Source organism: Amorphotheca resinae (genome assembly GCF_003019875.1).
Source record: "Amorphotheca resinae ATCC 22711 unplaced genomic scaffold M430scaffold_4, whole genome shotgun sequence".
In the NCBI taxonomy this organism is placed as follows: domain Eukaryota; kingdom Fungi; phylum Ascomycota; class Leotiomycetes; order Helotiales; family Amorphothecaceae; genus Amorphotheca; species Amorphotheca resinae.
This window is the reverse complement of record NW_020194474.1, coordinates 2,008,244-2,034,534: the sequence shown is the minus strand read 5'-3', so window position 1 is coordinate 2,034,534 and position 26,291 is coordinate 2,008,244. Positions and strand designations below refer to the sequence as shown.

Sequence of the window (26,291 nt, the reverse complement as noted above, 5' to 3'; positions counted from 1 at the left end):
TGGCGGAGTGGCCAATGGTTCGTGGATACCTGGATCAAGACACTCTATTTCAGGGACATGAAGCCTATCGTCTGGTCATCGTCTGAAGCATCAGGAGTATTGGGTGCCCTTTCTGTGATCATGGAACACAGCAGGGATGCCAACTAATCGCCCGATGGCGATAATGAAGAAACTATATACCAGATGACAAGCTTGGATAGCACGTGGAAGGTTCAGTGAAGGTCTCAGATGACATTGGATATCTGCGCGGTCACCATATCAATCACCCAAGCCCAACTTCTGCGGAATATTGTGCAAAACAGCAAAGTCTGGCCTCCAGCTGGTGAGGAAGAATATAGCAAAGGCCGCTTCAAGGTTACAGATGAGATACAATAATAGTCATCAAGCGTTTGTGGGGTCCAACTATATATTATCATGTTTATACAGTGTCCCGCGTTTTCCACGGTACTTATCTTTCACTTCCCTATGTACCATTAACGCCATCTTTCACAAGAGTGATCCCCAAGTGTGTAACACTTGTACTCCCAGGTCATATGCAGTAAGATCATAAAAAGCCGAGCAGCGGCAGCCTAAACGGCTACGGCTTTGTCCGGACTCTCGATATGGCTGATAATATCGACAAAATCGTACATCATATCAAAATGGACGATGCTGACCCATTCCTAGTCCAATGAATTCGAAGATAATTGGATTTATCTCCACGGCCAACCAAGCAATCCCTGTAAGCAGTTAATATTGTCTTAGATGAAATTCGCTAGAGACCTTACCAGAATAGACGACAAGTTTGGTAACAACCTCTACATCGTATCTAACTCGGGGCTTCTCGAGTCTAGAGAACATTTCCGTCTCTCCCAGCTCATTCTCTTGTTCCACAAGAATATCGACATTATCTTCTTGGTTAGTGCCCGACACGCTTGGCGGTGTTTTTGCAGGGGTATATAATACACGCCCTTGCCCCATCATTTGCTCATACGAGTTGACTCTGGAATGTCCGGGCGCAGGAACATTTCCTGTTCCGGTGACACCTACTGATGCCGATATTCCGGAAACTTGTGATACTGCCCCTTCTTTATCGTCACTCTTTGGCTCGGGAGAACGATCATTCCGTCTAGTGGCGGGGCTTGAAAATCGAGATGAAGTCCAATCCTTTTCAAGGGAAGGGTTAGTCAAGCTATCCCTTCGCCGCTTTTCGCGATATGCGAGAGTTTCGTACGCATCAGCTGCAGATTGCGGTCCTACAGAGACAGAACGGCCGCGTCCAGGGTGTCGAATTGAGTCAAGAAGACTCGGGAGGTCCGAGACCGATGGCATGACATTGTCTACCTTTAGTCTGGAAGGGATCTTCTTGTATTCGGAAGCAGGCATGAAGAATTTGCGAGGTAGAATGAAACCCGACTTTTCAATTACTCGGAAAACATGAGGCAAAATCCTCAACAGTGTTGGCTTCATCACCTCCCTCCATGTGAAGATGACAATGACGCCAACAACTACTCGCAAAATCGCGACAGGCCAGCCCATGTATTCAAGATCGAACGGGACTGTCGCTGGGACCGGAACATCCCATGCCCAATCCCCAGCTGCGTAGTGCCAATCTCCGAACTCACATCCGATCAGGACTCCTGCAAAGGCAACACTGTCGTCAAAGCAGGGACAATCATCAGCTGGCTCAGGATGGATGCGAACGAGACATATGATGATGATAGCTATGGTTAGTGGTGCAACCCAGGAGCTATTGTGAAGGTAATTATCAATCCTGGAGCCATATATACACTCGACAGTGGATATGAGGGCTCCTAAAATACTGCCAAAAATGACATCGACGAAACCATGCATTCCACAATAGAGCCGGCCAAGGATAATCGAAAACGCGTACGCGTAGCTCAGCACCTCCAATATCAACTTCGTAGAATCTTGCAGCTGGCATTCCGGCGAGTGGATGGTGAAAAGGGTGTAGACGGCCACAGATACTGCATTTGCGGAATGCGTGGAAGGGAACCCGTACTCGAGGGCCGCCGAGCCCGACATAGTGATTCGATGGAGAGGAGGTGATAAGGGTCGCGGAAGAGAGAACATGTCTTTGATAAATCCAGTAAAAAAGACACCTGTTGCCAGTATATGAACCATCCTGAATATGTCAGCCAAGGATCATGATACAGCCGAAAATATCTTACCCTCTACCCAAAGACGTATGCCCGCACCAGAATAGAATTGGAAGAACCACCATAAAAAATGTATGTGTTCCAAGGTTCGCAGTGATGGCAAAGTAGGAGTCAAGCGTAGGGGATCTCATCTTATCTTGCATCCAAGCAAGATAGGGAGTCTCCCATCGAATCAGGGGCAAAGCCGCCTGTCGAAGGTTGTACCGCCATGGTGGCAACTTGCGCTTGTCTAGAAGTTGTACTTAGCATGTGGACGTTTCTGGGCTGTAGGAATTTATTTTATGATTGACCTAACCCGACAACAAGTCATCTTGAAGGAGGTAAGGTATTTGGCTTTTCCTGCTCCTGCGAGGGCTACGATTACATCCGTCATGAAACGCGCAGCAGCACAGGCAAGAACGAAACCATGAGGCTAGAGTCCGCACAAAGTTGAGGGGCGCTTACAATGATCCAAGCTCCTTAATCCCGCGTGAGGCACATCTTCTGAACCTGTGATTGCTATCGACGGAGGGGGATCTGGGAATTTGTCGAGTTCGGGGCCGCCGGAGCCATCTGGAGTTGGACACATCGATGCATTCGGTGCAGCAGCATCTATGAAGCTGGAGCCTTGAGTGGATGGCAGAGAAGACCCAGATGGAGAGGCCACTGATGGACGGAGAAGCCAATGGAGATGAAGGAGAGACAAAATGGTATCTAATGGTCTCCCACTACCACGAAGACCGCCTCGGTTGATCGCAATGTCCGCATACTCAATAGATGAACTTTTGCCTAATGGATGAGGCTGCAGCTGGTTGCCCTCTCAACGACGACTAAGCGGAAGGCGCAATTTGTAAATAGACAGTTGCCCCCCCGTGGAGACCTGGTCTACCTTATCTATGAAATCGAACAGACAACACATATTCCCCACCCCCATCAACACAAATTCCAAATCTCTACCGAACACTCCAGCGCATACTTAAATCCATTGGTTGCATTTTCTGCTTTACCTCCTATTCACTTTACACTGTGAAGCGAACCCGACAGCAACTCTCCCGGTAGCATGGCGACCCAATACCAGCAAGAGGAATACTACAACGATCGCCCCTCAGATATGTCAGAGAACAGCGCCGCACAACGAAGAAACTCCACACGTCGCGACCAAAGCGCCAGATCCAGCGACGGCACCGTTAGCACAATGATGAGCGGCGCGTCAACCGGGCGGGAGTCAATAGCTACCCATATGACAGAAGGACCGGCATATTCCAAGAAGATTGTTGTAGTAGGAGATGGTGGATGCGGGAAGACGTGTCTCTTGATCAGTTACAGCCAGGGCTATTTCCCAGAGGTATGAATAGGTTTCGTTCAGATTTGCGCTTCTCTCGCTGACTCCAAATCTAGAAATATGTACCAACCGTCTTCGAAAACTACATTACCTACCCCACCCACCAACCTAGTGGGAAGACACTGGAGCTGGCGCTCTGGGATACAGCTGGCCAGGAGGAATACGATCGTCTCCGACCTCTGTCTTATCCTGAGACAGATCTTCTATTCGTCTGCTTCGCCATAGACTGCCCCAATTCCCTTGAGAACGTTATGGACAAGGTAAGAAGAGTACACATCAATATTCGGATAGGCTTAGTACTGACACCTGCTAGTGGTATCCTGAGGTTCTGCATTTCTGCCCATATACACCTCTTGTCCTTGTCGGTCTCAAGTCGGACCTTCGAACAAAACGAAGCTGTATCGACCTTCTCAAAACCCAAGGCTTGACGCCCGTCACCCAAGAGCAAGGGATGTCCGTCGCTCGGAAAATGGGGGCTCGTTACATGGAGTGTAGCAGCAAGGAGATGACTGGTGTCGATGAGATCTTCAACGAAGCAATCAACATAGTCGTCGCAAACGATCCAAGTAACCAACAAAAGCCCCAGCCAAAGACACAGCAAAAGCCCCAACAAAAAACCCAACAACAAAGTAACCATCGAAGTAACCAACAAAGCCAATCTGGGGGTATGCCCCCAGGTCAGACACCCATTGTCATGAGGAAGAAGAAGAGAAACTGCCGATTTCTTTGATGTCTCGCGCTACGAACTGTATGATACAACATGACCTACGACTGCATATTACCGAGTGCTGCCCATAATTCTTCGGGGCCACAGGAAAGAGCCGCAAAAAGCGGATAGCCTGGCTGGTTCCGTACTCGTTCCTTTATAAATTCTCCAACTCTGGCTTTCCATCATACGACTCCTTGATGAGCACTGGGGTCTTCTGCTGGCAATGGGAGCCGCATTTCTTATGTATCATGACTTGTTTAGTAGACGGAAAGGACCAAATAGACGTATTGTGATTTTTCCAGCTCCTTGAGATGTGATCATCGGGTATCATTCACCTAAACTCCCATATCGTCGTGAAATGTTTCTTCATCGCCCAGTCCCACGATCTGGCTCCGCTCCCGTGTCTTCCTCTTTATCTCTTTCATCCGCCTCATCATCTTCAGCGGCCTGACCTTCTGCATCCGGGTCCTTAGCCATCACATTCTCAAATTGTGACCATAGCGCTTCGACGGAGCTGAATTCGTTGCCAACCTAGATACGAACACCATCAGTTCTTGCCTCTATTCTATACCTTAAGCTACGACGCAGTACTTACAGCAATAACACCCTCCAGCGATCGATTAAGCTTATTTATATTCGCCAACACATGCTCAAAGCTCTCCAATGGTGTTAGCCCATTATCCTCCCACGTTATAGATTTTGACATGATGAGGAGAGCGGGAGCTTACGAGACCAATCTCTTGAAGTAGTATTTCGCGCTGCTGCTCGAACAATGACTTCTCCGCCGCAGGATGCGCACCTGTTGACGACGAGGCTGGTGGTCTATTCGTGCTAGATGTCATATCTGGGGTGCGATGTTTCCGGAAGACGCGTTGAAGCGCGATACGTAGGCGGGGTCTTTGTAAAGCTTCGTTCCTGACGCGGAATCGGCCAAACCATAGCCCGACTACATCGCTAGGAGCCTTGTGATGATTCTATGGATGGACTCTTTACATCATGCCTATCAGGCCAGAGAAAAGCAGTAGCAGCAATCATTGTGTCTCGTCAAATCGCTGCCACCGGGATCAAATGGTGAAAGCTCTCTTGTTCATTCCCTGTTATTCTTGCAATACTAGGTATCTCCCAGATGGCCCGTCTAGTTGAGGTCAGTAGATCTTCAAAAGGTTGCTCAATCCGCTCAAACATCTTAGCATTCTAAAAATCTATTCTCCTTATATCAATGGCACGTTTCACCTCTTCTCTACTTACGCTTCTAGAATTATTGTCATGTTAGTCCCCTTCATCAACTTTTATTGCAGTGTATCAAGGTTCGGTCGGCGATAGTTGTCGCACAGGTGGTACCTCGTTCGCATTCTAGCGGAAGCTACCTAAGCACAGTACAGCATATGTCTATATATATGTTGAGATAGATCATTTTCTATCACATACGACCACAGACTGAGGAGAACTGGGCATCCCGTCCGCTCTGCCATACATAAGCCTCAGATCGGTAGATTAGTAGTTGGGTGGGTGACCACCAGCGAATACCTACTGTTGTATGTTTTTTTTCTAATTTCTAACCTATATTTGGTCTGTACCTATACATATTCTTGAATAAGTAATTTCCTGTTACATACGACCACAGACTGAAGAAAATAGGGCATCCCGTCCGCTCTGCCATACTCAAGCTTCAGATCGGCAGATTAGTAGTTGGGTGGGTGACCACCAGCGAATACCTGCTGTTGTATGTTCCTTTTTGCTCTTTTTTTCCTTTTTTTTCGGCATGTTTTATTCGATACTCCAGATTTCACCACTGCTAGTTCCTTGGCGGGTTGGGGGATCAAGAGCCGTTGTGGTCAATCTGGGATATCGCCTCTGTTTTTGTGCTTGGCAGAGGCAGGATCTATCCATCTATCCAGTTTCTTATCTCAGTTGGTCTATTCATCCCCGTATTGCTGCATAGTTGAGGCTCAATTCCCTCTTCTCCTATCGCAGCTTGATCCATATGCAAGAGCCAAAGAATTTGAGAAAGATAAGTGTCATCACGCGTCTCAAATCATCTTAAAACGAGGAGCCTTTGTATACACATATAAATTTTCTGTATATGCATAAGCTCGTACGAGACGTCTTAGTCCCCACCGATTACCATCTATTTGACGCCGAAATGTGAATATGGATTCACGACGAGCAGGTCTTCTCCGACCCAGACACGGTTCCAGTCGCGGGATCCCTTCACTCCGCAACTTATTAAACTATGATCCCAGACCCATGGTTCCAATATGTACCTATACCATAAAGAAAACGTTTCCATCTACGACCGGTGGCCTTCCACCCCTCGTCTCCCCTTCTACCTCTTGCACTTTTTTAACCTATCATTTCCTCTTTCACCCTATGAGCTTGAAGTTGGGATCAAGGGCGGGGGGATCAAGGGCTGCGGGATCAAGGACGGGCTCATTGGCAGTCTCAAGTGCAAGTTCTTCTGCCATGGCTGCTTCCCTGTCCGCCGCTTCCTTCTCCGCGATTTTCTTTGCTTGCTCTTCCGGAGAGAGGGCGTCGAAAGCCGCCTTGTTCTCGTCCCATTGCCTCACACACTCTACCTCCCAGTTACACTTCTCCACCTCACCGTACACCGGGTGGTTGTACCGCGGATGGTTGGTGGGCCACCCAGAGGCATGATAGCGATGCCTGACCAGGGCTGTCCTGGCCTCATGGTTTCCAGAGTCTGAGTGGCCTTGACCTGCGGCGAACGCTTCAACAGTGAGAACCAGCACGCCGCCAACGAGCTTAGATTCGGAAATGTCATGAAAGGTCTGCCAGGTTATAGTCTTTCCCTCGCGTTTGCTCATTTCTGCTAAAATTGCCTCAGTAAATGCTGAGGGACCTGTGCCGCTTATCACATCGTCGAAGTCGAGCACAATCTCCGAGATTGGTACATTTTGCTTCTTTGCAACTTCGTTGAGCCACTTGATGATGTTGTCGATCAGTCTCAGCATGACTGGAAGTCTCGGTTTGCACATGAATGTCCACTGGCAGAAAGATTCCGACTTCTTGCCGAGGATGGGATGGTCTCTGAAATTGGGCTGGTCGATCTCGACGCCGACTACCATATCGACATCCTTCTCATTGTACCTATCTGGGATGAATCTCTCTATAGGTCTGATCGCCTCAACGTCAATGTCGGTATAGACTCCTCCTTCCACGTACATCACCAGATACCGCAAAAGGTCTGCCTTGATAATCTTGGCAGTGAGTGATCGGTACATGTACACTATGTCGAGTCGGTTGAAGCCGTTAGGACCAAAATGGGTCTCAACATAGTACATGTCGTTGCTGTCTGTCAAAACCTCGTATCTGTAGCCTGGGTTCTTCGATGTCCAGGTCTTGGCGCACGACAAGTCTCTCTCCTCGAATTCTAGAGGATCAACCTTCCACGTCTGCCATATCTTCTTCGGGAACTTGGTGCCCGATGATAGAATCGATTGGTAGGAGAACTCGCGCTTCAACACGTCGGCGACCCCAGGGGACGAGCTGAAAGTATCAGCGTTCGAGAGGAACAGGACGACTAGTATGCACACGAGGCATACTGGCAGAACCCTCTGAATCTGTTTCGGCAGGCGGCGACCAAGCAGCGGTGTCGTTGCCTGCATCATTTTCTCGTAGCTTCTCCCGAGTTGAATGTTCGGGGGGCGGGGGATCTTTTTGAAAGCATGCATATTGAGGTCTCCGTGGAAGCTTTAACAGCTTTCGAACTATCAATTGCGGGGTCCCGTCACGCAACGTTATCGGCTTGTGGTATCCACAGTCTACCCAGCAGCCGTATGAGTAGTTGGGGAGAAAAGTTGGAAAAAAGGAATCCCGAGGTTTAGCTGGAAGCTTTTCATACCTGGGAGCTAGGTACCAGGCATTGCGGAGTGTGCCATGCGGGGGGCTCTCGGCTTGGGGGGGGATTTGGGCTATCAGCGATGATCAGTAGGGAGTTAGTCTGGAGGCCAGGGGAAAATGGGTTGTACCCCCGTAACTGTGTACATGGTAAGCTGACTACCTGACGTCAAATCTCGTCTTTATCATTGCTTAACACAAAATAGGCAAGTCGTCCGCCCCTCGTAAATTGTCGAGCAGGCTATGGTGAGCCTTGAGCCTTGAGGAGTAGTTGAGCTGGATGCGGCCCCTTGTCGGAGCGGGTTATTACAGTACGTTGTAACTTGTAGGGTATAGGGAAGATGCTAGGTTGTGGGTCTGTGGACCGGGAGGAACGAGGGCCCTTGAAAGTTAAGAATCGGGTTTAGGAAGAAAGACTGGGTGTCGAAGAGCCAAAGAGCTAAGGATTCGCAAAGACCAAAGACCCCAGGGCTAAGAGCCAAGGATTGGCGAGCGCGAAGGGAGCGGGGGTGGGGAGCGGGGGAAAGCCGGAGGATTGGCAAGCTCGGTTGGTGATAGGGACCTTGAACTGGTACTGTAATTACAACTGAATTGTTGCCGGTTGGTTGGCTTGTCCTTCCGCCCTGTGCTGGGCTCGTAAATTGGTTTCCTACTTTCACACTCCGTCCCTTGCAATTCGTCCATGCTCGGGGTCCGTATAACAGCGGCGGTGTGGTTGATCTTCTGCCCTTGCCGACATAGCCTCGGCCGATATGCTCATCGATAGGCTCTCGGCGTCAGGCCCCGGCCAGGAACATGGCATGACGGCGCTGGGATCTTGCTGCAACTGCAGTGTACAGACTGGTTCTGCACCATGCCTGCACAGTAGTCCTATACAGGAGTAGTCCTTGATTCCAACACAGTCCCTAGTTGGACCCAACTGCAAAAGTCTTCTGCAGACTTAAACCTGGTATGGCATAAGGGATACACCCGGCCTGGCCTAGACGAATAATACCTCATGAGAGGAAATCAAGGACTGAGTAGTCAACAAGACGGCCTGAGAATCGAATCTCTCGCTGGCTCGCTCTTCCCCGCACCCCATGGTCTTGAACCTCGGAGCTATATTCGTTCTGTCTTGGATTTTTGTGGATTGCGAAATCCCATCGTTCCAAAATATCGCCGGCTTGTGACAGGCGCTGGCACTCAAGGGCAGCACCGTCCACTACCTTACTAAGGGTTGCCAAGAGGGAGTCTTCTATCCGTATTTCTGGGGCTCAACCTTGTCTCTCATCCCTATCGCCTGGTCGCGTCGTCCGGATCATCCGTTGCCCTGTGGAGGCCCCTCTGAGAGAGAAACCGCCGAATATCTTCCAACCTCACGCCTCTCTCACCTCCTCTGCCCATCGCTCCCCAGTCGAGCAGGCTCCTCAGCTTTCAAACAACGTCTACTCGTTCCCAGATGCCTCCGCAAAGCCACAACATCTTGGAAAGTGGCTATTGGGAGGAGATCAAGCCGGATTTCAAGCTCCCCGCGCCCGCTCGCGCAGCACAATGGTTTCTAGATCTGATACGGCCCGCCTTTTTGACCAGAGCCGCGGGGCCGCGCAGCAAGCAAGTCATCAGACGCACGGCGTATCTCGATGGCCTGAGAGGATTTGCAGCGTTTCTGGTGTATTGGCAACACCATCAAATGTGGGCGCGCGAGGCGATAGCTGCTGATGCCATCTTCGAGAACGCTTTCGGGTACGACAATCAGTATTACTTTGCCGCTTTGCCAGGCATACGAACGTTCTTCTCCGGCGGCCATTTCGCTGTCACCGTCTTCTTCGTGATTTCGGGATACGTGCTGTCTGCGAAACCATTACAGTTGATCCAGGCTGGCGAATACCTGAAACTCGGAGACAATCTGGCATCAGCATTGTTCAGACGGTGGCTACGACTACATATCCCAGTTATCTGCACAACATTTGTATATATGACATCGTGGCACATGTTTGGAATTTGGACGTCTACGGAACACAAATCGAATTGGCCCGACGAGCTGTGGAATTGGTATGTTGAGTTCAAGAACTTCAGCTTCGTGTTCAGGACGGGCGGCGAACCTTGGTTCACTTACAATTTCCACGCATGGTCGATCCCGGTCGAGTTCCGGGGCTCTATTGTCATCTACACCTCACTCCTGGCGCTCTCGAGATGCACAAGGAATGCTCGTCTCTGGTGTGAAGTGGGGCTCATCTTTTACTTCATGTATATTGTAGATGGCTGGTTCTGCTCCATGTTCATGTCGGGCATGCTCCTCTGTGACCTCGATCTGCTCTCTGCGAACGGCAATCTTCCCAGTTTCTTCTTCAGGCTGGAGAAGCGCAAGAAGGCAATCTTCTACAGCCTCTTCGTCATCAGCATATATCTGGGTGGTATTCCTTCCCACAGCTTGGATGTCCAGGTGTTGAAGGTGTCGCCTGGATGGAAATATCTCTCATATCTGAAGCCACAGGCTGTCTTCGATTATAAATGGTTCTACCTCTTCTGGGCCGCGTCTTTCATCGTGGCTTCGATTCCACGCATATGGTGGCTCAAGAGCTTCTTCGAGATGCGATTCAACCAATACCTCGGCCGTATCTCCTTTGCCTTATACCTGGTCCACGGACCGGTGCTCTGGACTCTCGGAGATAGACTCTATCACGCGACTGGGTGGTCGAGGGAATCGCATGCGCTGCCCCTGGCCAGTTGGATCAACATATTCCCATTATCCAAGGCGGGACCGCTGGGTCTGGAGTTGAGTTTCCTCGTCCCGCATCTGATCCTCTTGCCAGTCACACTGTGGCTCGCTGAGATAGTCACCAAATTGTTTGATGAACCAAGCGTCAGATTTTCCCAGTGGGCGTATGTGAAGACGATGGCACCGTCTATAAAATCATGAGATATATAAGCATATGAACATCCTTAGATTTAATGTATATAGAGTGGACTCTTTATAGGAATATATTACCACTCCACACAATTCGATTAGCACTTTGCAGTCAAGAAATCAAATGTCTTTGAAAAATGTCGATACGGTAGTGAGTCTGGCAGCTGTATCGTAACCATAGAATGTTACATTGCTGCTTCATTCTCAGAGCTGAGTCTCGTCTTGATGGTGTTGTAGGTGTCATGGAGAACCAATGCGATCTGAAATGAAGATCAGTTAGGAAGAAACGACCAATCATCTAAAATCGGATATATACTTTGTAGACTCCGTACTGTCTGAGATTCTGAGTGGATAACCGCCATGAGCAAGTGTACTGTACGGCCAAGAAACAGTTGACGATCTGCCCCACAATCTGGTATAGAGGCAGAGGAGGGGGCCTGGTTGGTTGGTGTGTAAACGTATCAAACCCTCGGCTAGAGCTAGGTATGTGAGGCGCATAAGAGCAGCGCGCGCCTTCGACGACATCCATACCCTGAGAAACCGAGAATTGCTGTTACCGTCTCCAGTTCTCCGGCAATGTTGGTCAGAGACATGAGGCGGCTAGTGCCCTTCGTAGGCCCATTCCTCATCCTCGCATTTCTCGCGTTGGGCTTCTACGACGAGAGATTGAGCGTCTTGCCATTCCAGAGCCGGCACTCGACGGAGGACAACGCGCTCGTCGACCAGACGCTGGAGCCAGGGAGTCAAACACCGGGCTTGCCAGAGACCTTAGGAGACCACGAGGGGAGGCATCATGAGGTGTTCTCGGTGTCGACCGCGGACAGGAAGTACTTCCCGATCAAATTCGGCGCGCAGGAAGCCATAAACCCCAACATAATTCCCCACCCTAGCCTGAACGACACCTGGATCATTGTTGCCCAGATGCAAGAGAGCTCTGTGAAGAATAGCGTGTGGTTTGCCGAGCTGGTCTGCAATGCGGTCTTCAAGAAGGACGTGCTTGAGTGCGTAGAGGAGCCGATGATCCTGCCCATCGCGGCCACCTCTGGCGGCAATTGTCAAGGTGAACTGGCGTACTTTGACCTCAGCGTTGGTCCTCATGATGCGCGGGTGTTCTATGGACCGAGAACGCCGTATGCTATATACGGCTCGCTCTCAGCTTTTACGTGCTTTGGGCAGTGGATGCAGGACTTCAGATTACTGGTGGATTGGGGGTTTGAGCTTTTCATGGAGAAAGAATTCAGGAAGGCCACCGAACTCCAGAGACCGCCTCCATACGGAGCGGTTGAGAAGAACTGGTTTGTCTTCTGGGACAAAGACGAACAGATCTACGCCCACTACGATGTTGCACCCAAACGGGTTTTTGCGAAACTGGAATTCGACGGCTCGGTCGGGGAAGACCTGGCGCCTCTGGCTGCTCTCAATGACGAGAGATGCATGGCGAAGTACATGCCACCCGTGGCGCCGGAATCAGAGTCGATCCACCAGGCGACGAACTCGCTCTCGATCACGCTGTGCAAGCGATCCGATCCGACGTGCGAGCCCAACGATTCCAACACGTTCATCCTCAGCATCTTCCAGCACAAGAGCTTCTACGCTTTCCACAGCGTCTACGAGCCGTATGTCATGCTCTTCCGGCAGACGGCGCCCTTTGACATCCACGGCATCTCGACGAAGCCCATCTGGATCCACGGCCGCGGCGGGCCCGGCGCCGGGAAGAAGCCCGACTCCTTCGTCGCTGACGCGGCGAACCCCTGGACCCAGACGGAGATGTTCTACATCACGTCGCTGAGCTGGAAGAAGCAGGGCCACAGGTACCACGGACACATCGATGACGTGCTCTTCATCGCTTTCGGCATTGAGGACTCCAAGACGGCGGGGATTGATATTGTGGCGGGCGACCTGCTGTCAGATCTGGGACTCTGTATGGATTTATGATCATGAAACGTTTTTCTAGCCATGTGTGATGTACATATATACCAGGGCGTGCCTTGTTTTTGTTTTTTTGCTTTCTTTTTGGATATATATGTAGAACATGATCAAGTGATGAACATACTCTGTAATGATAGGTAGATACCTACCTAGTCTTTTTTCTCTAGGAGGTTCTAAAGGGATATTTTCCAATAGTTTTGTACCACTGTATCTACCTTGATGCGCCATGTGCTATAAATATCTGAGCATGTACATCTGAATATGTACACACAAAAGAAAACGGCTGTCAACCACCCCTCCCTTGCCTGCCTCCAGTAGCAGCGCCCAAACCCGGCAATCTCTCATTCCCATCGTTCAGCCCCACAGAATCGAATCGGTGTTGCCCTAGGGCGCGCGCTGCTTTAAGCATGTCGATGATGGGGCCCCGCCTCTCCAGGAATCGGAATCACCGAGGTTGTCCTGTTCCACCAAGTAGTTCGGAAGTTCCCATCCATGGGATCTCGGCTCTCCACTGCTTCCACATGAAGAGAGGTCCGAATCCCGCATGTGATTATCATCTCACGCAGATGGTAGTGCATGAACCCGCATAACCCGTATTTCCTGTCATACGGCATAATAATAAGAATAATATTGCTTTTCTGCTTCCTTGTTCTCCATGCAATGCCGGTATGCCCCCTTGTTCCGCAGCTGCTGTGCAAGCCATCCTTAATCAGACGGCGTATGATATGCGGGAAGTATTCAAGAATCAGGAATCAGGAAGCTGGGAAGCAGGAAGCAGGAAGCAGGAATTGGATGATGGTGGCTCCCCCCCATCCTTGATTATTCCTTTCAAATGGTGATCTGCGGAAGGAATATTGCCTCGGCTCTTTGATTATGGGTCGGCGGGGTCCGGGGTGGTGCGGAGGTTTGGGGAGGGAGGGGAAGCGTCCGGGGGGTGTGGGGCGCGGTGGAGATGGCGGCGGGGCGGGGCGGATGCTTCTTTTCTTTTCTTTTCTTTTTTTCTTTTTTTTCCTCCTGAGAGGGAAGTCAGAAACGATGAATGGATGGGCGGGGAAGAGCGAGATAAGGGGGGATGCTTACTTAAACACGCGACCTTTCTCCTTTTCCTCTTCCCTCCTGACGTGCTCTGCTCTGCTTGATAGCGGTCTGCTTATGGGCTCCCCCTCCTCTCGACTAAGAGAGAGGGGAAATAGGATAACGACCGTTGGAAGTCTGTACTAGTGTCAAATCCCTAACCTCCCGTATTATCCACAGTTTCAATTCGTCTCCTATCTCACGAACCGTGGTGAAAGCATGCAAGCAAGTCATCTTCCCGCAGTCTTCGCAGCTCGCAGAGAGATAGCTCTATCCCTGGCACACCAAACATTGGCGATGCAGAGAGATGTCTATTATGCGTCTTTTTCAACGCACGGTCGGCCAGTGCATGTGGGATGGCCTTCTAGTCTCTTGGCAAAAGCAAGTCGACCTTCCTGCAGGCAAAGTTGCATATCATTAGCAGTGGCTCCCTCATCTATGAGAACGTACGTACGGCTGGTCTAGGAGTCGAAGCCGGTCTCCCCGCATGGAAAGGACTGTGTGTGATCTGACGGATTTCTTACCTTTTATGTGCACCTTATATGATGATGTATAAGTCGCTGTTGGTTATTACAATGCATAGTGGAAGGAGAGATAAGGAGGAGACGTGTTATCTCATTGCCTTTCGCACGCTGCTCCCCTTTGTTGGGGACAATGTGTGAAGAAAGTTATGTCACATGATCAAGACTTTCATGAGGGCCGGATGCACCTACCTTACCTTACCTTACTTACCTTCACTTCATTTGTCTCACTGAGTTGTGTTTGAGCATTCTTGAGATCAGTGATCAGTGTCATATGACTAGGTCTTCATCCGCCCATAACTTGTGTGGTCAGATGTGGTATAGTAGGGACTGCAACTTATTCTCCTCGAGGGGAAAGAAGTGAGCTTGGTGGATGACGGGGGACGCCGAGTATTACCGACCATTTTACAGAGAACAAGGAGAGATGCTCAGCAAGAACGTGATGTGATACTTGCAAGTAAGTAGCCATCGATCTAGCTCCCTGTCTTCAGCACCTGACACATAACCCGGTTCGTCACGTCAAATACGACAAGATCAAACCAGTTGCACACAATTCAGACCAGATGGAGATGTGACCGCCACAATTGACAAAATGTCAAAAACACTCGTCTGAAGACTCAGATGGCTCGTTGTTTGTCCAGACCACGCTATTCCCAGTGCCGGGTAGCCAACGAGAACGATATGTTTCACTTCTATGCCAAACAACCTCGGATATGACCGACTTTTTATCCTCGGATATTTGGAGCGACAGTCTTCGAATCAATGGACACCGGCAGACACGACACTTTCGGTGTAGAGACTGGTGGAAATCTGGCTAGCACGTTGGACCCCAGCTCTAAAGGTACTCTGGGTAATCAATTCTAACATAGAAGATGAGTACTAACTTACAAGTTCCTCAGGCTCAGTCGGGTATGTTTCAACCCCAACTGTTGAGGTTTCCTTCCCCGCCTTTCCCCCTTCACAACTTGAATCCCAGACGTCCAGATGGGGAGACACGATATTCTGCCCATCGCCCTATCGCCCTAGTCATCCACGTCGTCTATATCGCCATCTCGACAAGCTTTCACCTACAGAGTATTGTCTCCGACTCTAACGTCGCGCCAAAACAATTCAGACAATGTGGCCAGCCCCTCTAGTCCTCCTCATCATTCCTGAGACTATTCCCGAAATCACGTCTGGTCCAGAGATGTTCTGCGCTTGTTCTTCAGACTAGTTGCCGAGCTTCCGCTTTGGAAGAACCTTTGGATTCTGGACGATACTTTATTGGCGGCCTTGAGCTACTGCCACGCGCCCTCGCGCCGCGTACCCAAGTCCCAAGGACGGCTAACAAGCAGTGGTCATATGGCTCAAGGCCAAGAATAAAAGGTTTTGTACAAGTTCAATGCCCTGAACGGGCCGGATCCCCACCCCGGAAAACCGCGGTAAGACGCGGCTACTCGAGCATCGGGTATGCCGTGGCCGAAGATGCCGAACCTAGAAACTCTCGGGCAGCAGCAGCCGAGCGGATACGAAGGATACAAAGCTTAATTTACAGGGTAAACCGTAAACAGCACTGTGACGCGCGGTTTTCAAGCTTTTTGCCTACAGCGGTAAGGTCCGGTTACTGCCGTAGGACGGGCGTTTCCGGATCCAGCCGCTGACGTTGGTTTAACGGGTGTGGCGCTGTGGCTGTGTCCCTGAACAGCCACCCGGCAAGGACAGGTACAGTAAGTAGTCTGTAGAGGTGACAGCCATCCCTTTTTCTCTTAAAACAGGATTAGGACCGTGGGTTTTTATTCTCCTCCATTCTTTCTGGTTTATGTGGCTTTTTCTATACTTGGAACAGTTTCCAAGTGCCCTATACATCTGCAAGGCTGATCGCCAAGCCCCCAGCTCACAGACAACTAACTGATCTTCAGATCGCCCATCATCAGTTCCAAGCAGATGGGATCTGATATGTTGCTCTCCTCAAATCATTATCTCATCACACCTCACGATTCTGACCTGACCTATTCAAAGCGCTGCTTATAATGCAACACGACATCCCAGCCTCGCGGCCAGGGGCGGTGCAGTGGCCATCCTGCGACGCTGCGCGCCTCATCTTCCAGTCCTGAGTACCAACGAACGATGTGCCGGGAATGCTGGTGCTGCGGGTGGGTATCGATAAGAAGATGGCCTTCTTGCATCGGTTGGTTCTGGTTGGTTGATTGTTGCTGAGGGCGGGAATCCTACGTGTGTTGTGAGGCGATGGTGGTGGTGGTTGGAGAAGGGAGGGGGCGTTTTTGGGATTTTCTATATATATACATCTATATCATATCCACATTCGCCCCCTTCCCTCCTCTCCTCCTCTCCTCCTCCTCTCCTCTCCTCTCACCCACGCCACACACACCTTCCTTCCATCCATCCATCCTCTTCACTCACCAACCCACCCCAAAGCACAACCCCCCTTCTAAAAACAAAAAATCAAAACCAAGAAACCATGACATCCCCACCCCGCCCCTCCCGCCCCTCACGCCCCTCCCGCTTTATCGAAGGTCCACCCCTCACACCTCCAAACCTCCAACAAGCACCCGATCTCCTCCTCGCGATCCTATCACAGATGGACGAGTGCGAGTGCGCGCGCAAGAAAAAACGCACTAGCACCAACAACAACAATAATAATAATAATGATAATTATGCTGAGGAGGGAAGCAGAAACAGGAGAAGAGGGGATGGAAGAAGAGCTAGAGGCTGGAGTTTGAGTTTAGGTTCGAGTTCGAGGACGTGAGGAGGGGGGGAAAAGTGGGGCAGGAAAGAAAAGAAAAGAAAAGAAAAGAGAATGCATGCATACAAGTCCTGTTCTGTTGGTGCGTTTGTTTGCGTTTGTGCGTTTGGTTTGGTTGGGTTTGGTTCGGATAGGAGGAAGAGGAATGAATGAATGAATGAATGAATGACTAGGTGGGTAATGCGAAATGCGAATGCGAATGCGAATAGCCAGCCATACCTCATCAAACACGACAACCCCAGCGCCCCTAAAGAAAAGCGCGGCAAGAAGAAGAAGAAGAAGAAGAAGAAGAAGAAGAAGAGCCGAAAGTTAAAGGCATGGATATTTAGAGATTTGAGATTTGGGATTTGAGAGTTGAGGGGAGGGGAGGGGAGGAAGATTGGGATGGATGGGGATGGATGGGGAGGGATGGGGATGGATGGGGATGGATGGGGATGGATGGGGATGGATGGGGAGGGATGGGGAGGGATATGGGATATGGATGAATGAGTGCATGAAAATCACACAGCAGATATATTAAACATGACTTGACGAAAGAGAGAGAGCAGAGAGCAGAGAGCAGAGCCCGGGACGGTGCTGGCTTTTCTTAGATATTGAGCTGAGCGAGGTATTTTGGTTTAGTTTGGTTTAGTTTGGTTTGCTTGGTGGTATAAATTATCCAATATACGCCCGCCCGCCTCCCCCGCCCCCGCTTCCCCCCGAGCCCATCCAACCATCCATCCATTCATTCATACAAATCCATCCCCTTTAACCTGAGATTACCGCCGACTTTGACTCCTTCCTTCTTGAAAAAAGTTTGCATGATCCGGATTTTTTCATTTCATGGATAGTTAGTTAATCATAATAAGAAATAAGAAAAGATAAAAAGTGAGAAGCAAAAAAAAAAAACGCCTTCGAAATGCGAACCCCGCTCCTATCTAAATATCCCTCCCGTCTAAATTTTGCGCCTGCCCCGTATATATGCATGCATGCCATTCATTCATTCCCAACGCTCGCTACACTTCATTCACGCTCATGACTGACTTGACTGACTTTCTGGTGGTGAAATGAACGGGAATTTTCTCAAGATGCCCGCTCGCGGGGCGTCAGGAGGTGTAGCCTCCTCCTCTCCTCAAAGTCTCCCACGTGCGCGGGGGGTGGTCTTCTGATGCCTATTTCGGGACTGCCGACGAGTGGGGAGGTGGGGGTGCTGAATGCTCGGTTCGGGCTGGGGGGGACTGATACTGCGGCCTCGTAGTTGGGTAATGATTCGGAATAGGTCGTCGACCTGATCGGCGCTCTGACCGCGGTGGAGTACGAAGGAACCTTGCTCAGATCGCCAAGGTCCGAGTAATCAATATGTTCGGGAGTATGTTGACCACTGGCAAGATTTGAGAGTCCACCATGGTGCTCGTCCTCCTCACTTGTGCGTCCACTGAGAACAGTGCTGTGGCTCGCCGAGTGATGGTGGTGATCAAAATAGCCGCTATCATTCTCGCCGTGAGGCCCATGGTGTGGAGTGTTTCCGCCAGAACCCAGCACCGGGTGCCTCCTCTGGAAACTGCTATTCCGAGACGAGGTGTTGAGATTTTGTAGTCTCGATGATAGAGCTGCTGGAGGAACGGCCCCCGTTGGATGAACGGCCCCATCAAGGGAAGCTAGGTTTTCAGACGATCCGTGGCGGGATAGGTTGTAGAAGGGAGTATTCATCCCAGATTGGGGGGCCGGGGTCATGAGACCCGATTGATCTATATCGGCATAGAGCTGATCTAGAACATGCTCGCCATAGAGGGGTGGTGCGTGTGAAGCTACATCAACGGATTGTGAACTCAGAGGGGTCTGGTCGATCAGACAACCGTCGGCGTCGATTGGCATGTTCGGAGAGATAAAGATGGTGACCGGAAGCGTTGCGCGGAGCTAGATCTGTCAATATGTTTCGCATCTTTAGGCTTAAGCGAACTCACCTCTGAGACGTGCCCGTCGGGGTTATGCAAGGCGATGTTGAACTTGACCTTGTGGCGTATCTTGATCCCGTGCACATCCACGTCCTGGACACACTTGCTCAACCTTTTCGGCAACGGCATCATCTCATTCAGGGTATAGCCATCCTGACCGCTCTCATCCAGTACATCATGGTAGTGTTCCTCGTCATTCAGTTCAAACGTCCATGAATTCACGTCCCTCGAATGCTTCCAAAACCTCTCGGTATGCACAGTAGCCCCTGGGATTACAAACTCTTGTGATTCAACTAGGACACACTTTATGGTGCCTATCCTCAAACCTTTGAGTAACGACGTAAATCGCATCGAGACGTGTATCGCGGTCCCGAAAACGATAGCCTTCTGGGGGATGATAAGCTGATACTCAATCTTGTTGGGCCATATGTTTTCCACCGTCATGGCATGCGTCAACTCGAGAGCGGCTGGGTCCAGCGTGCGAACGATCCGTACGGGCTTCCACGTGTGTAAATCGTACGCCAGCTTGCCTCTCGCAACAGTCGCCTTCAACTTGTATACAATATGACTGTCGTGCAACCCTTCAACGCTCTCCGCCATGGAACCCGGGATCACCAGCTCGAAAGGCCATTCGTAGTTTCCAGAGGGTAGGAGGGTGCCTCTCGAGGACGAGCCCGGGCCCACGCCGCCCACAAACGGGGCCCATTTGTGATTGAATATCTCGGTAGTCTTCTCGACTCGATTGTGGGAAATGCCGGCAGCTGACATGCGCTGGTCATTCCAGCTGGATAGAGAGGGTTAGTTGTTGATCACGCGCCTCGGAGTGTCTGGGTGCAGAACTCACCCAACCTTCAACTGCCCCGTCATGCGCAGGTGCACATCCTCGACTTTCAGGGCTGCGGGCAGACAGAGAACGACGACCCCCCTCAGGAGCTGACTGGAAGCCTCATTCTCAGCGCCGCGAAGGACGATGACTTCGTTCTCGAGGCTTATGATGAATCAGCAAAGATTTAGGATGAGTGAGGGGAGATATATATATAGAAACATACCGTATTTCAAAGAGGGTGGCACACGTCCTGCCAGTAACGCCGCCAAAGGGATTGAAACTGGGCATCGTGCGAAGTTAGGTTGAACGAGGGATTGGGCACGCAGCCTGGGTGGCAACGAGGCTGAAAACGGGCGATGATAAGAACGAGCGAATGTTTTTCTTGAGGGGGGGGGGGGGGGGGTATCTCAATAGAGAGAAGAGAAGCTATCTTCAGAGACCAAGTGAAGGAATTTTCCCTTCTCCCTCGCTGGGTATCAGGAAGAAGATGCGCCTCATGAGGGAGCGAAAGAGTTTCGTTGCGGTTGAATGGCACGAAAGGGTAAAGAATGGGTCGACGGGGTTTTTTGCCGCATGATGCAGCCAGGACGGAAGAGGCAAGGCATCTGTGTTCAGCGTGTTCGGGATACCTGCAAAAAGGTGCGAGAGTTCGGTGATCTACAGCGGGCGGAAGGGTCACGGACTCACGGTCTAGAACGGGCGCGGCGGCGGGCGGGCGCTGATTGGTGGGAGGGGCGATTGGCTGAAGAGGCGCACGTCACCGGTGGTTTATGGCCGGTGGGGGGTTGTGGTGCGCCGTAGAGGTGGGGGTTTCCATTGTGTTTACCTCTCACTGCTGATTCTGATGACTAAGATATAGAGATACTTTGGAATTAGTATTGAACAAAGGATCGATACATCTGGGTACATACCTTAGTCTCTTTCCCTGTTTTATTGATTCACATTCTTTATTCTCTCATTCCCTCCCCCTTCCCTTCCGGTACCGTACCGCTATTCCCGTGTTTCGTCTTACGAGCTGAGGGGCACATCCACAGCACAGATACACGCGAGGTACTTACCTTTTTGCCGCCGACCGGGCGCATCTCGATGTACTCCCGGGGTATCCTCTCTGCCACTGCCCGCCGGTGCACGGAGCGCGGGGTGGTGGGCGATAAGATAAGGGCGGCACGTGATCGGGCCTGAAGAGGAATCTCCATGAATGCCGAATCGTGTGATCCAATCATTGTTCATTCATCAGTATGACCCCAATAAGCATCCGGTCATTGCGCCGGAGCGGTTCACCAGAGCCTCTGTTATCATTGTTAAGTACGTATGTACAAGTACCTAGGTATATATGGCCTTTCCTGACCTTGCCTATACCATCCGCCCATAGAGAGCAGCGCCTCGGCCAAATGATCATACGAGAGCCCGGCCCCGCTGAAGAAGAATTACACGTGAATGAGCATATGAATGGACATATGAATGCATGAACATACGCATGAACATACGAATAAGCATACGGTTCGAGAGGCGGGAGGCGACATGCGGAACAGTCCGAGCGCTTGTCTGACATTCTGATATCTCTCTTCTGCTTTTCTCCCTCTCTGCACAGCAGAGTCGGAAATATGCAATCTTGGTTGCTGTAGGGAGAACAATGCCAACATCAACTCCCTTCTTTCAATTGCTAAACGGCCTTGCCAATCACAACACCCCCTTGCGCCGCTTACGCACGAACTGCCCCTGGCGGCCAACCTCTAGGCATCTGCATTTTTCATGCCGCGGCCCTTCTCTCGTACGTACGCAGCATTGTCACCCTGCCGTGCGCGTCTCGGGTCTCTATATACGTAAGGTCGTAAAGTAACACTGTAACTTCGAAGCGTTGACAGAGAGGAAAGGGAGAAAGAAAAGAATTGAAAAAGGGTCCTCCAGCCCTCCCCTCGTGTTCTGCTCCCGTAACAATCTCTTCCTCGTTTTCTTCCTCGTTTTCTTCTGCTTCTTCTCTGCCATCACCCAGAGCTTTCTTGCCTCAATGGCATATCCTCTCTACCTCGGCGCCCTGCTCTGCCTGGCCGTCATCTTCACCGTCAAAAGACTCGCATCCTACCTTTCGGCCTACCGCTTCAAGAAGGCCCATGGCTGCAAGCCCGTCCGTAGACTCCCGCAATCCGAGCGGATCCTGGGATGGGCCTACTTCAGGAGACAGATGAAGGCCGTGAAGGAGAAGAGGATATTAGAAGAGATGAGGTCGATTTATGACAGCCACGGCCCGACTTTTTCGTCGGTCGTGTTGGGCGGCCACCTCATCAACACCATCGATCCCGAGAACATCAAAACGATCCTGGCGTCAAGCTTCGCTGATTTTGGGCTTGGGGGGAGATTGAAGGCTTTCGGACCTCTCTTGGGAAATGGCATCTTCACGAGTGATGGTGCTGCGTGGGAGCACTCTAGGGTACGTAACGTGACATTAAACCATGGATTGAAAGGGAGAACCTGACGCCCAGGAACATATAGGCCATCGTCCGTCCGAACTTCACCAGGAACCAAGTAGCCGATCTTGACACGTTTGAGACGCACATCCAACATCTCATCGCCAAGATCCCGCGAGACGGTTCGACTGTGGATCTCCAGACCTTGTTCTTCCAGCTGACGCTCGACTCGTCGACCGAGTTCTTGTTCGGCGAGTCGGTCTCGTCACTGCGCAGTACCGAGGGATCGGAACAAGAGCGCTTTGGTCGATGTTTTGATTTTGCTCAATCAAAACTCGGGAACAGAACCCGTCTGGGAAAGTTTTCTGCCCTGTTCCGTGACACGGAATTCGACGAAGCATGCAAGACGGTCCATAAATTCGTGGACAAGATCGTCTACAGAGCTCTGTTAGAGAACCCCCCATCATCCACCGACCCGGAGAAGAGTGTCGATGGAAAGGACGCGTCCCAGAGATACGTCTTCCTCACGGAATTGGTGAAGGCCACCCGAGACCCAAAACAGTTACGGGATGAGCTCCTCAACATTCTCCTCGCCGGACGAGACACGACCGCCAGTCTCCTAAGCCACACCTTCCACGTCCTGGCCCAACGTCCCGACATCTTCAAGAAGCTCCGCTTCGAAGTCGACTCCCTCAACGGCGAGCTGCCCACCTACGAAACCCTCAAGTCCATGAAATACCTAAAATACATCCTCAACGAATCCCTGCGTCTGTACCCGGTCGTGCCCACCAACGGTCGGTACGCCAACAAAGACACCGTGCTGCCGCGCGGCGGCGGTCCCGACGGCCAGTCCCCCATCTTCATCCCCAAGGGCCTCACCGTCGTCTACAGCGTCTACACGATGCACCGCCGCACCGACATCTTCGGGCCCGACGCCCTGGACTTCCGGCCCGAGCGCTGGGCCCCCGAGGAGGGCTTGCGGCCCGGCTGGGCCTATCTGCCGTTCAACGGCGGGCCGCGCATCTGCGTCGGCCAGCAGTTCGCGCTCGCTGAGGCGAGCTATGCGATTGTGCGCCTGCTGCAGGAGTTTGAGCGCGTGGAGGATCGAGATGGGGAGGGATTGGTCCCGCAGTTGGGGTTGACGATGGCGAGTGCGAATGGTGTCAAGGTGGCTATGATCCCAAGGGCTTGATTGAATGGGATTGTACGGATTGAGGGGGCTATCTATGATGAAAGAAAAGTATGTATGTATGTATTTAATCAAATCTTCTTAGAAAAGAAAGTTATAGACCGACCAGGCGGGCAATGTCACTCAATTATTCGTTATGGGTTTCTCATTATTTAGAGGGCTACCTATCTTATCTTTTAATAAATCAGCAGCAGGATACATACCATGGATAGATAGTTCATTCGAGATTCGCATTAGAAGGTTTTTTGCTTATACCACGGTGAACTTGTTTGTTTGTGCATCTCTATTGATGCTTTAATACTCTTACTTTTATAATCATCATCATCATCTTCTTAACTCAGGCTCTCACGAATACATACCTACCTACTCACCTATCCTTAAGCCCCCCCCCCCCTATTCATGGAAAAAACGCTGGGCACAGAACACAGAACACACAACACAAGATACAACAAACATTGGTGCATAAGCTATATTTCAGAGTCGGGTCTGGCATTCAGGGAGGGACCAGCTGAGCTGGGATCTTTAGACTTATGCGGTTAGGAAAGGAAGGAAGATAGATAGCAACAGATTTAAGTTTCTGGGCATGGCACGCATCGATGGATTTGCTTGATTATTTGGGTCATGAAATTTTTATATTGCAGACCGGATCTTTCATCATCGATCGTTAGACAGAAAAAAGCAACAAAGAAAAGAGAAGCAGCAAAGGACTAATCCATTGATTTCCGTCCCGCTTGAAAATATAGACTTGCAGTAAATTCCCCGAAACAAAAATCAAAACAGATTTGCGCCAACGATCTTCTTCAGTGGCAGGCCATGCATACATGTATGCATCCTTCTAAAGATAAGTAGTAGGAACGAACCGCGTGAAGATCTCACGTCTGCTCTTCTTCTTCTTGCTCTCTGTTTTGCTTGCTATTTGATGGGGCGTAGCAGGGTAGTAGGTAGATAGTGAGTAAGTGGGTGGTGGGCTCGCCGTTAATGCAAGATGTTTAGATGGATGGGATGGGTCAAGATCAAGTAGCTGGCTGGCGAGTCGCTGCATCAGCACCACCTATCACGCCCGAGGTCTGGCGCTGCTGAGGGAGAGGATATGTGGGGGAGGGTGGTCTCGGATTCGGATCCAGGGATCGCGGGACGAACTCGGCCTCGTCTTCAGAATAGGTGGGAGGTTGCGATACCACTCTCCTCTCCGTGGGGCTTACGGGCGACGTTGGCTGCTCGGCGCCCAGGTTCGGGCCGGCGCCAGACACGGATCTGATAACTTCGAACCAGCGCTGCGCATCCGCTGCGGTGTGCGCCTTGAAGGCAATCTCGGACGACCCGGATAACTTGCTGCCCAGACCCCCGCTGACATCTTTCCCTTTCACGTTGAACTTCTCGCCGTTCGTGGTGCCAATGACGGCATCTGGGAGGAAGATGGACAGTTCGGGAACGGGGTCCTTGCGATAATTATCGTTATCCTTGAACTCGTGGAGAAACCTCGACGGAGTAACTACGTAGTAGCCAGTACTGTATCCGTGCATACTGAGCTTATTGCGAGATTTGCGCTCGAGTGTTCCTTCGATGAGAGGTTTCGTGCTCTTGTGGTTTTGATTGGGGAAAGAAATCGCGTCAACTGATCGATCAGGTTCGTTGGGATTGACGAGCATGTGGCCACTCCGACCAACAAACCTCTGCCATTCGAAATCCGGAGGGATTTGCTGCCCCTGGGCTAGCATATCTTGGTACAGAGCCTGGGTCCTCTGGGCCTGGCCACCGACAAATTGGTTGAAAGACATCATGGCTTGTTGGATGACCTCAACGACATGGCTTTCAAATTGCGCAAAGTTATTTTGTACGGCAATGAGATTATGCTTGTTGTTGTTCTCCTCGAGGACTTGCTTGTTGAGCCGGTAGTAAACCCCCCTCTGTAAAACATACGGATCATTTGAAGGATCCGTGTTCCCTCCTGCAGCAGCATGGTTCGCAGTCTGCTGTCCGAGAAGCTCGATGTGTTTTTGGGTGGTGGCTCGCGCTTTCTCGACCTCTTTCGCGGTTTTTGCGGCTCCCGAGGACAGCTCTTTCGACTTGTTCTTGATTTCCTTGTGTAGGCGCTCGAGAATAGGGAGGACGGAGCCTTTGAGGTTCTTCTCGGTTTCAAGGTGGCTGTTTACCAAGCTCTGTCAATTAATTAGCCGCTGCGCTCAAAACAGCTCGCATCCATTTACCTGCGTGTTTACTCTCATGTTCTCAAACATCCCAGCGACACCGCCCAAGCTTTGTTCAAAATGGTGCGCCTCCCTCAAGGGGTTTGCGATGGTCTGCCGCAATTAGTATTATGCTTTGGGCGCGTTAGAAAATGGCTGCCCGACCTTCAAGACCTTCTCATACTCCTTCGAATGCGCCTTGTGTATCTTCTCTGTCGCGCCCACGTAGTCCTCCAGATACCCAACAGCATGTTTCCAAGCCTGCAGTCTTTCTGCCAGAATGGTCGGGGTCTACACACACGAGCACCCATTAGCCTCCACATCTAATATCGCCGGCAACACAAGGGATTTAAACTCACATCGTTGGGATCAGAAGCAGGCACGGCATGATCGCTGGAGCCCGAGACTTGGCGCATGGGCATCTCAACGCTGCTGCCCGGAAGGCCGACCTTTTCCGCCATGATGAATGATGGTTTGTCTGAGTTGACTTATCAGCCTCTGGGCCCGGCGCGTCGGTCGCAAGACAGACAGATATATGAGGTTTTCGGTG

At 50.9% G+C, this 26,291-nt stretch overlaps 10 protein-coding genes across 10 annotated transcripts; 5 read left to right on the top strand and 5 right to left on the bottom strand.

The window, feature by feature from the left end:
- Positions 1-636: 636 nt before the first annotated feature.
- M430DRAFT_18070 (hypothetical protein) lies at positions 637-2,727 on the bottom strand (the record flags this gene model as incomplete). The annotated part of the gene is made up of 4 exons (XM_024863788.1): positions 637-719; positions 768-2,125; positions 2,172-2,388; positions 2,604-2,727. The coding sequence occupies 4 exons, from the start codon at positions 2,725-2,727 to the stop codon at positions 637-639; spliced, it is 1,782 nt and encodes a 593-aa protein (XP_024722677.1).
- A 314-nt stretch (positions 2,728-3,041) lies between these two features.
- Positions 3,042-4,215, top strand: M430DRAFT_119113 (hypothetical protein). The gene is made up of 3 exons (XM_024861732.1): positions 3,042-3,483; positions 3,537-3,740; positions 3,794-4,215. Exons 1-3 carry the CDS (start codon positions 3,199-3,201, stop codon positions 4,208-4,210), a joined length of 906 nt encoding a protein of 301 aa, XP_024722676.1. The 5' UTR covers positions 3,042-3,198; the 3' UTR covers positions 4,211-4,215.
- On the bottom strand, positions 4,139-5,052 carry M430DRAFT_137843 (hypothetical protein). The gene is made up of 3 exons (XM_024862533.1): positions 4,918-5,052; positions 4,785-4,847; positions 4,139-4,720 (listed from the first exon to the last, which is right to left on the bottom strand). Exons 1-3 carry the CDS (start codon positions 5,029-5,031, stop codon positions 4,556-4,558), a joined length of 342 nt encoding a protein of 113 aa, XP_024722675.1. The 5' UTR covers positions 5,032-5,052; the 3' UTR covers positions 4,139-4,555.
- A 1,197-nt stretch (positions 5,053-6,249) lies between these two features.
- M430DRAFT_34360 (glycosyltransferase family 32 protein) lies at positions 6,250-7,995 on the bottom strand. The gene has a single exon (XM_024866537.1). The coding sequence runs from the start codon at positions 7,879-7,881 to the stop codon at positions 6,553-6,555; it is 1,329 nt and encodes a 442-aa protein (XP_024722674.1). The 5' UTR covers positions 7,882-7,995; the 3' UTR covers positions 6,250-6,552.
- Positions 7,996-9,204: 1,209 nt separating this feature from the next.
- On the top strand, positions 9,205-11,023 carry M430DRAFT_34359 (hypothetical protein). The gene has a single exon (XM_024866536.1). It carries the CDS (start codon positions 9,486-9,488, stop codon positions 10,944-10,946), a length of 1,461 nt encoding a protein of 486 aa, XP_024722673.1. The 5' UTR covers positions 9,205-9,485; the 3' UTR covers positions 10,947-11,023.
- Positions 11,024-11,466: 443 nt separating this feature from the next.
- On the top strand, positions 11,467-13,110 carry M430DRAFT_34358 (hypothetical protein). Its single transcript, XM_024866535.1, has one exon. It carries the CDS (start codon positions 11,526-11,528, stop codon positions 12,867-12,869), a length of 1,344 nt encoding a protein of 447 aa, XP_024722672.1. The 5' UTR covers positions 11,467-11,525; the 3' UTR covers positions 12,870-13,110.
- Positions 13,111-16,916: 3,806 nt separating this feature from the next.
- M430DRAFT_57814 (hypothetical protein) lies at positions 16,917-17,565 on the top strand (the record flags this gene model as incomplete). Its single annotated transcript, XM_024868693.1, has 2 exons — positions 16,917-17,200; positions 17,375-17,565. 2 exons carry the CDS (start codon positions 16,917-16,919, stop codon positions 17,550-17,552), a joined length of 462 nt encoding a protein of 153 aa, XP_024722671.1. The 3' UTR covers positions 17,553-17,565.
- Positions 17,566-17,873: 308 nt separating this feature from the next.
- M430DRAFT_137831 (hypothetical protein) lies at positions 17,874-20,364 on the bottom strand. Its single transcript, XM_024862532.1, has 4 exons — positions 20,185-20,364; positions 19,980-20,123; positions 19,145-19,919; positions 17,874-19,097 (listed from the first exon to the last, which is right to left on the bottom strand). Exons 1-4 carry the CDS (start codon positions 20,247-20,249, stop codon positions 18,264-18,266), a joined length of 1,818 nt encoding a protein of 605 aa, XP_024722670.1. The 5' UTR covers positions 20,250-20,364; the 3' UTR covers positions 17,874-18,263.
- Positions 20,365-21,588: 1,224 nt separating this feature from the next.
- Positions 21,589-23,789, top strand: M430DRAFT_119095 (hypothetical protein). Its single transcript, XM_024861731.1, has 2 exons — positions 21,589-22,389; positions 22,452-23,789. Exons 1-2 carry the CDS (start codon positions 21,970-21,972, stop codon positions 23,556-23,558), a joined length of 1,527 nt encoding a protein of 508 aa, XP_024722669.1. The 5' UTR covers positions 21,589-21,969; the 3' UTR covers positions 23,559-23,789.
- A 351-nt stretch (positions 23,790-24,140) lies between these two features.
- M430DRAFT_65668 (hypothetical protein) lies at positions 24,141-26,183 on the bottom strand. Its single transcript, XM_024869194.1, has 4 exons — positions 26,101-26,183; positions 25,907-26,032; positions 25,763-25,855; positions 24,141-25,714 (listed from the first exon to the last, which is right to left on the bottom strand). Exons 1-4 carry the CDS (start codon positions 26,161-26,163, stop codon positions 24,569-24,571), a joined length of 1,428 nt encoding a protein of 475 aa, XP_024722668.1. The 5' UTR covers positions 26,164-26,183; the 3' UTR covers positions 24,141-24,568.
- Between the last annotated feature and the right edge of the window lie 108 nt (positions 26,184-26,291).

Excerpts from the sequence above, each read along its gene's own strand:
- M430DRAFT_119113 (XM_024861732.1), top strand. The coding sequence starts at position 3,199 with ATGGCGACCCAATACCAGCAAGAGGAATACTACAACGATCGCCCCTCA. Across the intron at positions 3,484-3,536 it reads GCCAGGGCTATTTCCCAGAG|AAATATGTACCAACCGTCTT; the intron begins GTATGAATAGGT and ends CTCCAAATCTAG. Across the intron at positions 3,741-3,793 it reads TTGAGAACGTTATGGACAAG|TGGTATCCTGAGGTTCTGCA; the intron begins GTAAGAAGAGTA and ends GACACCTGCTAG.
- M430DRAFT_137843 (XM_024862533.1), bottom strand. The coding sequence starts at position 5,031 with ATGACATCTAGCACGAATAGACCACCAGCCTCGTCGTCAACAGGTGCG. Across the intron at positions 4,848-4,917 it reads TACTTCAAGAGATTGGTCTC|AGCTTTGAGCATGTGTTGGC; the intron begins GTAAGCTCCCGC and ends ACACCATTGGAG. Across the intron at positions 4,721-4,784 it reads CGCTGGAGGGTGTTATTGCT|GTTGGCAACGAATTCAGCTC; the intron begins GTAAGTACTGCG and ends GTTCGTATCTAG.
- M430DRAFT_34360 (XM_024866537.1), bottom strand. The coding sequence starts at position 7,881 with ATGCATGCTTTCAAAAAGATCCCCCGCCCCCCGAACATTCAACTCGGG.
- M430DRAFT_34359 (XM_024866536.1), top strand. The coding sequence starts at position 9,486 with ATGCCTCCGCAAAGCCACAACATCTTGGAAAGTGGCTATTGGGAGGAG.
- M430DRAFT_34358 (XM_024866535.1), top strand. The coding sequence starts at position 11,526 with ATGAGGCGGCTAGTGCCCTTCGTAGGCCCATTCCTCATCCTCGCATTT.
- M430DRAFT_137831 (XM_024862532.1), bottom strand. The coding sequence starts at position 20,249 with ATGCCCAGTTTCAATCCCTTTGGCGGCGTTACTGGCAGGACGTGTGCC. Across the intron at positions 19,920-19,979 it reads ACGGGGCAGTTGAAGGTTGG|CTGGAATGACCAGCGCATGT; the intron begins GTGAGTTCTGCA and ends CTCTCTATCCAG. Across the intron at positions 19,098-19,144 it reads CCGACGGGCACGTCTCAGAG|CTCCGCGCAACGCTTCCGGT; the intron begins GTGAGTTCGCTT and ends TGACAGATCTAG.
- M430DRAFT_119095 (XM_024861731.1), top strand. The coding sequence starts at position 21,970 with ATGGCATATCCTCTCTACCTCGGCGCCCTGCTCTGCCTGGCCGTCATC. Across the intron at positions 22,390-22,451 it reads CTGCGTGGGAGCACTCTAGG|GCCATCGTCCGTCCGAACTT; the intron begins GTACGTAACGTG and ends AGGAACATATAG.
- M430DRAFT_65668 (XM_024869194.1), bottom strand. The coding sequence starts at position 26,163 with ATGCCCATGCGCCAAGTCTCGGGCTCCAGCGATCATGCCGTGCCTGCT. Across the intron at positions 26,033-26,100 it reads CTGCTTCTGATCCCAACGAT|ACCCCGACCATTCTGGCAGA; the intron begins GTGAGTTTAAAT and ends TCGTGTGTGTAG. Across the intron at positions 25,856-25,906 it reads AGTATGAGAAGGTCTTGAAG|ACCATCGCAAACCCCTTGAG; the intron begins GTCGGGCAGCCA and ends TAATTGCGGCAG.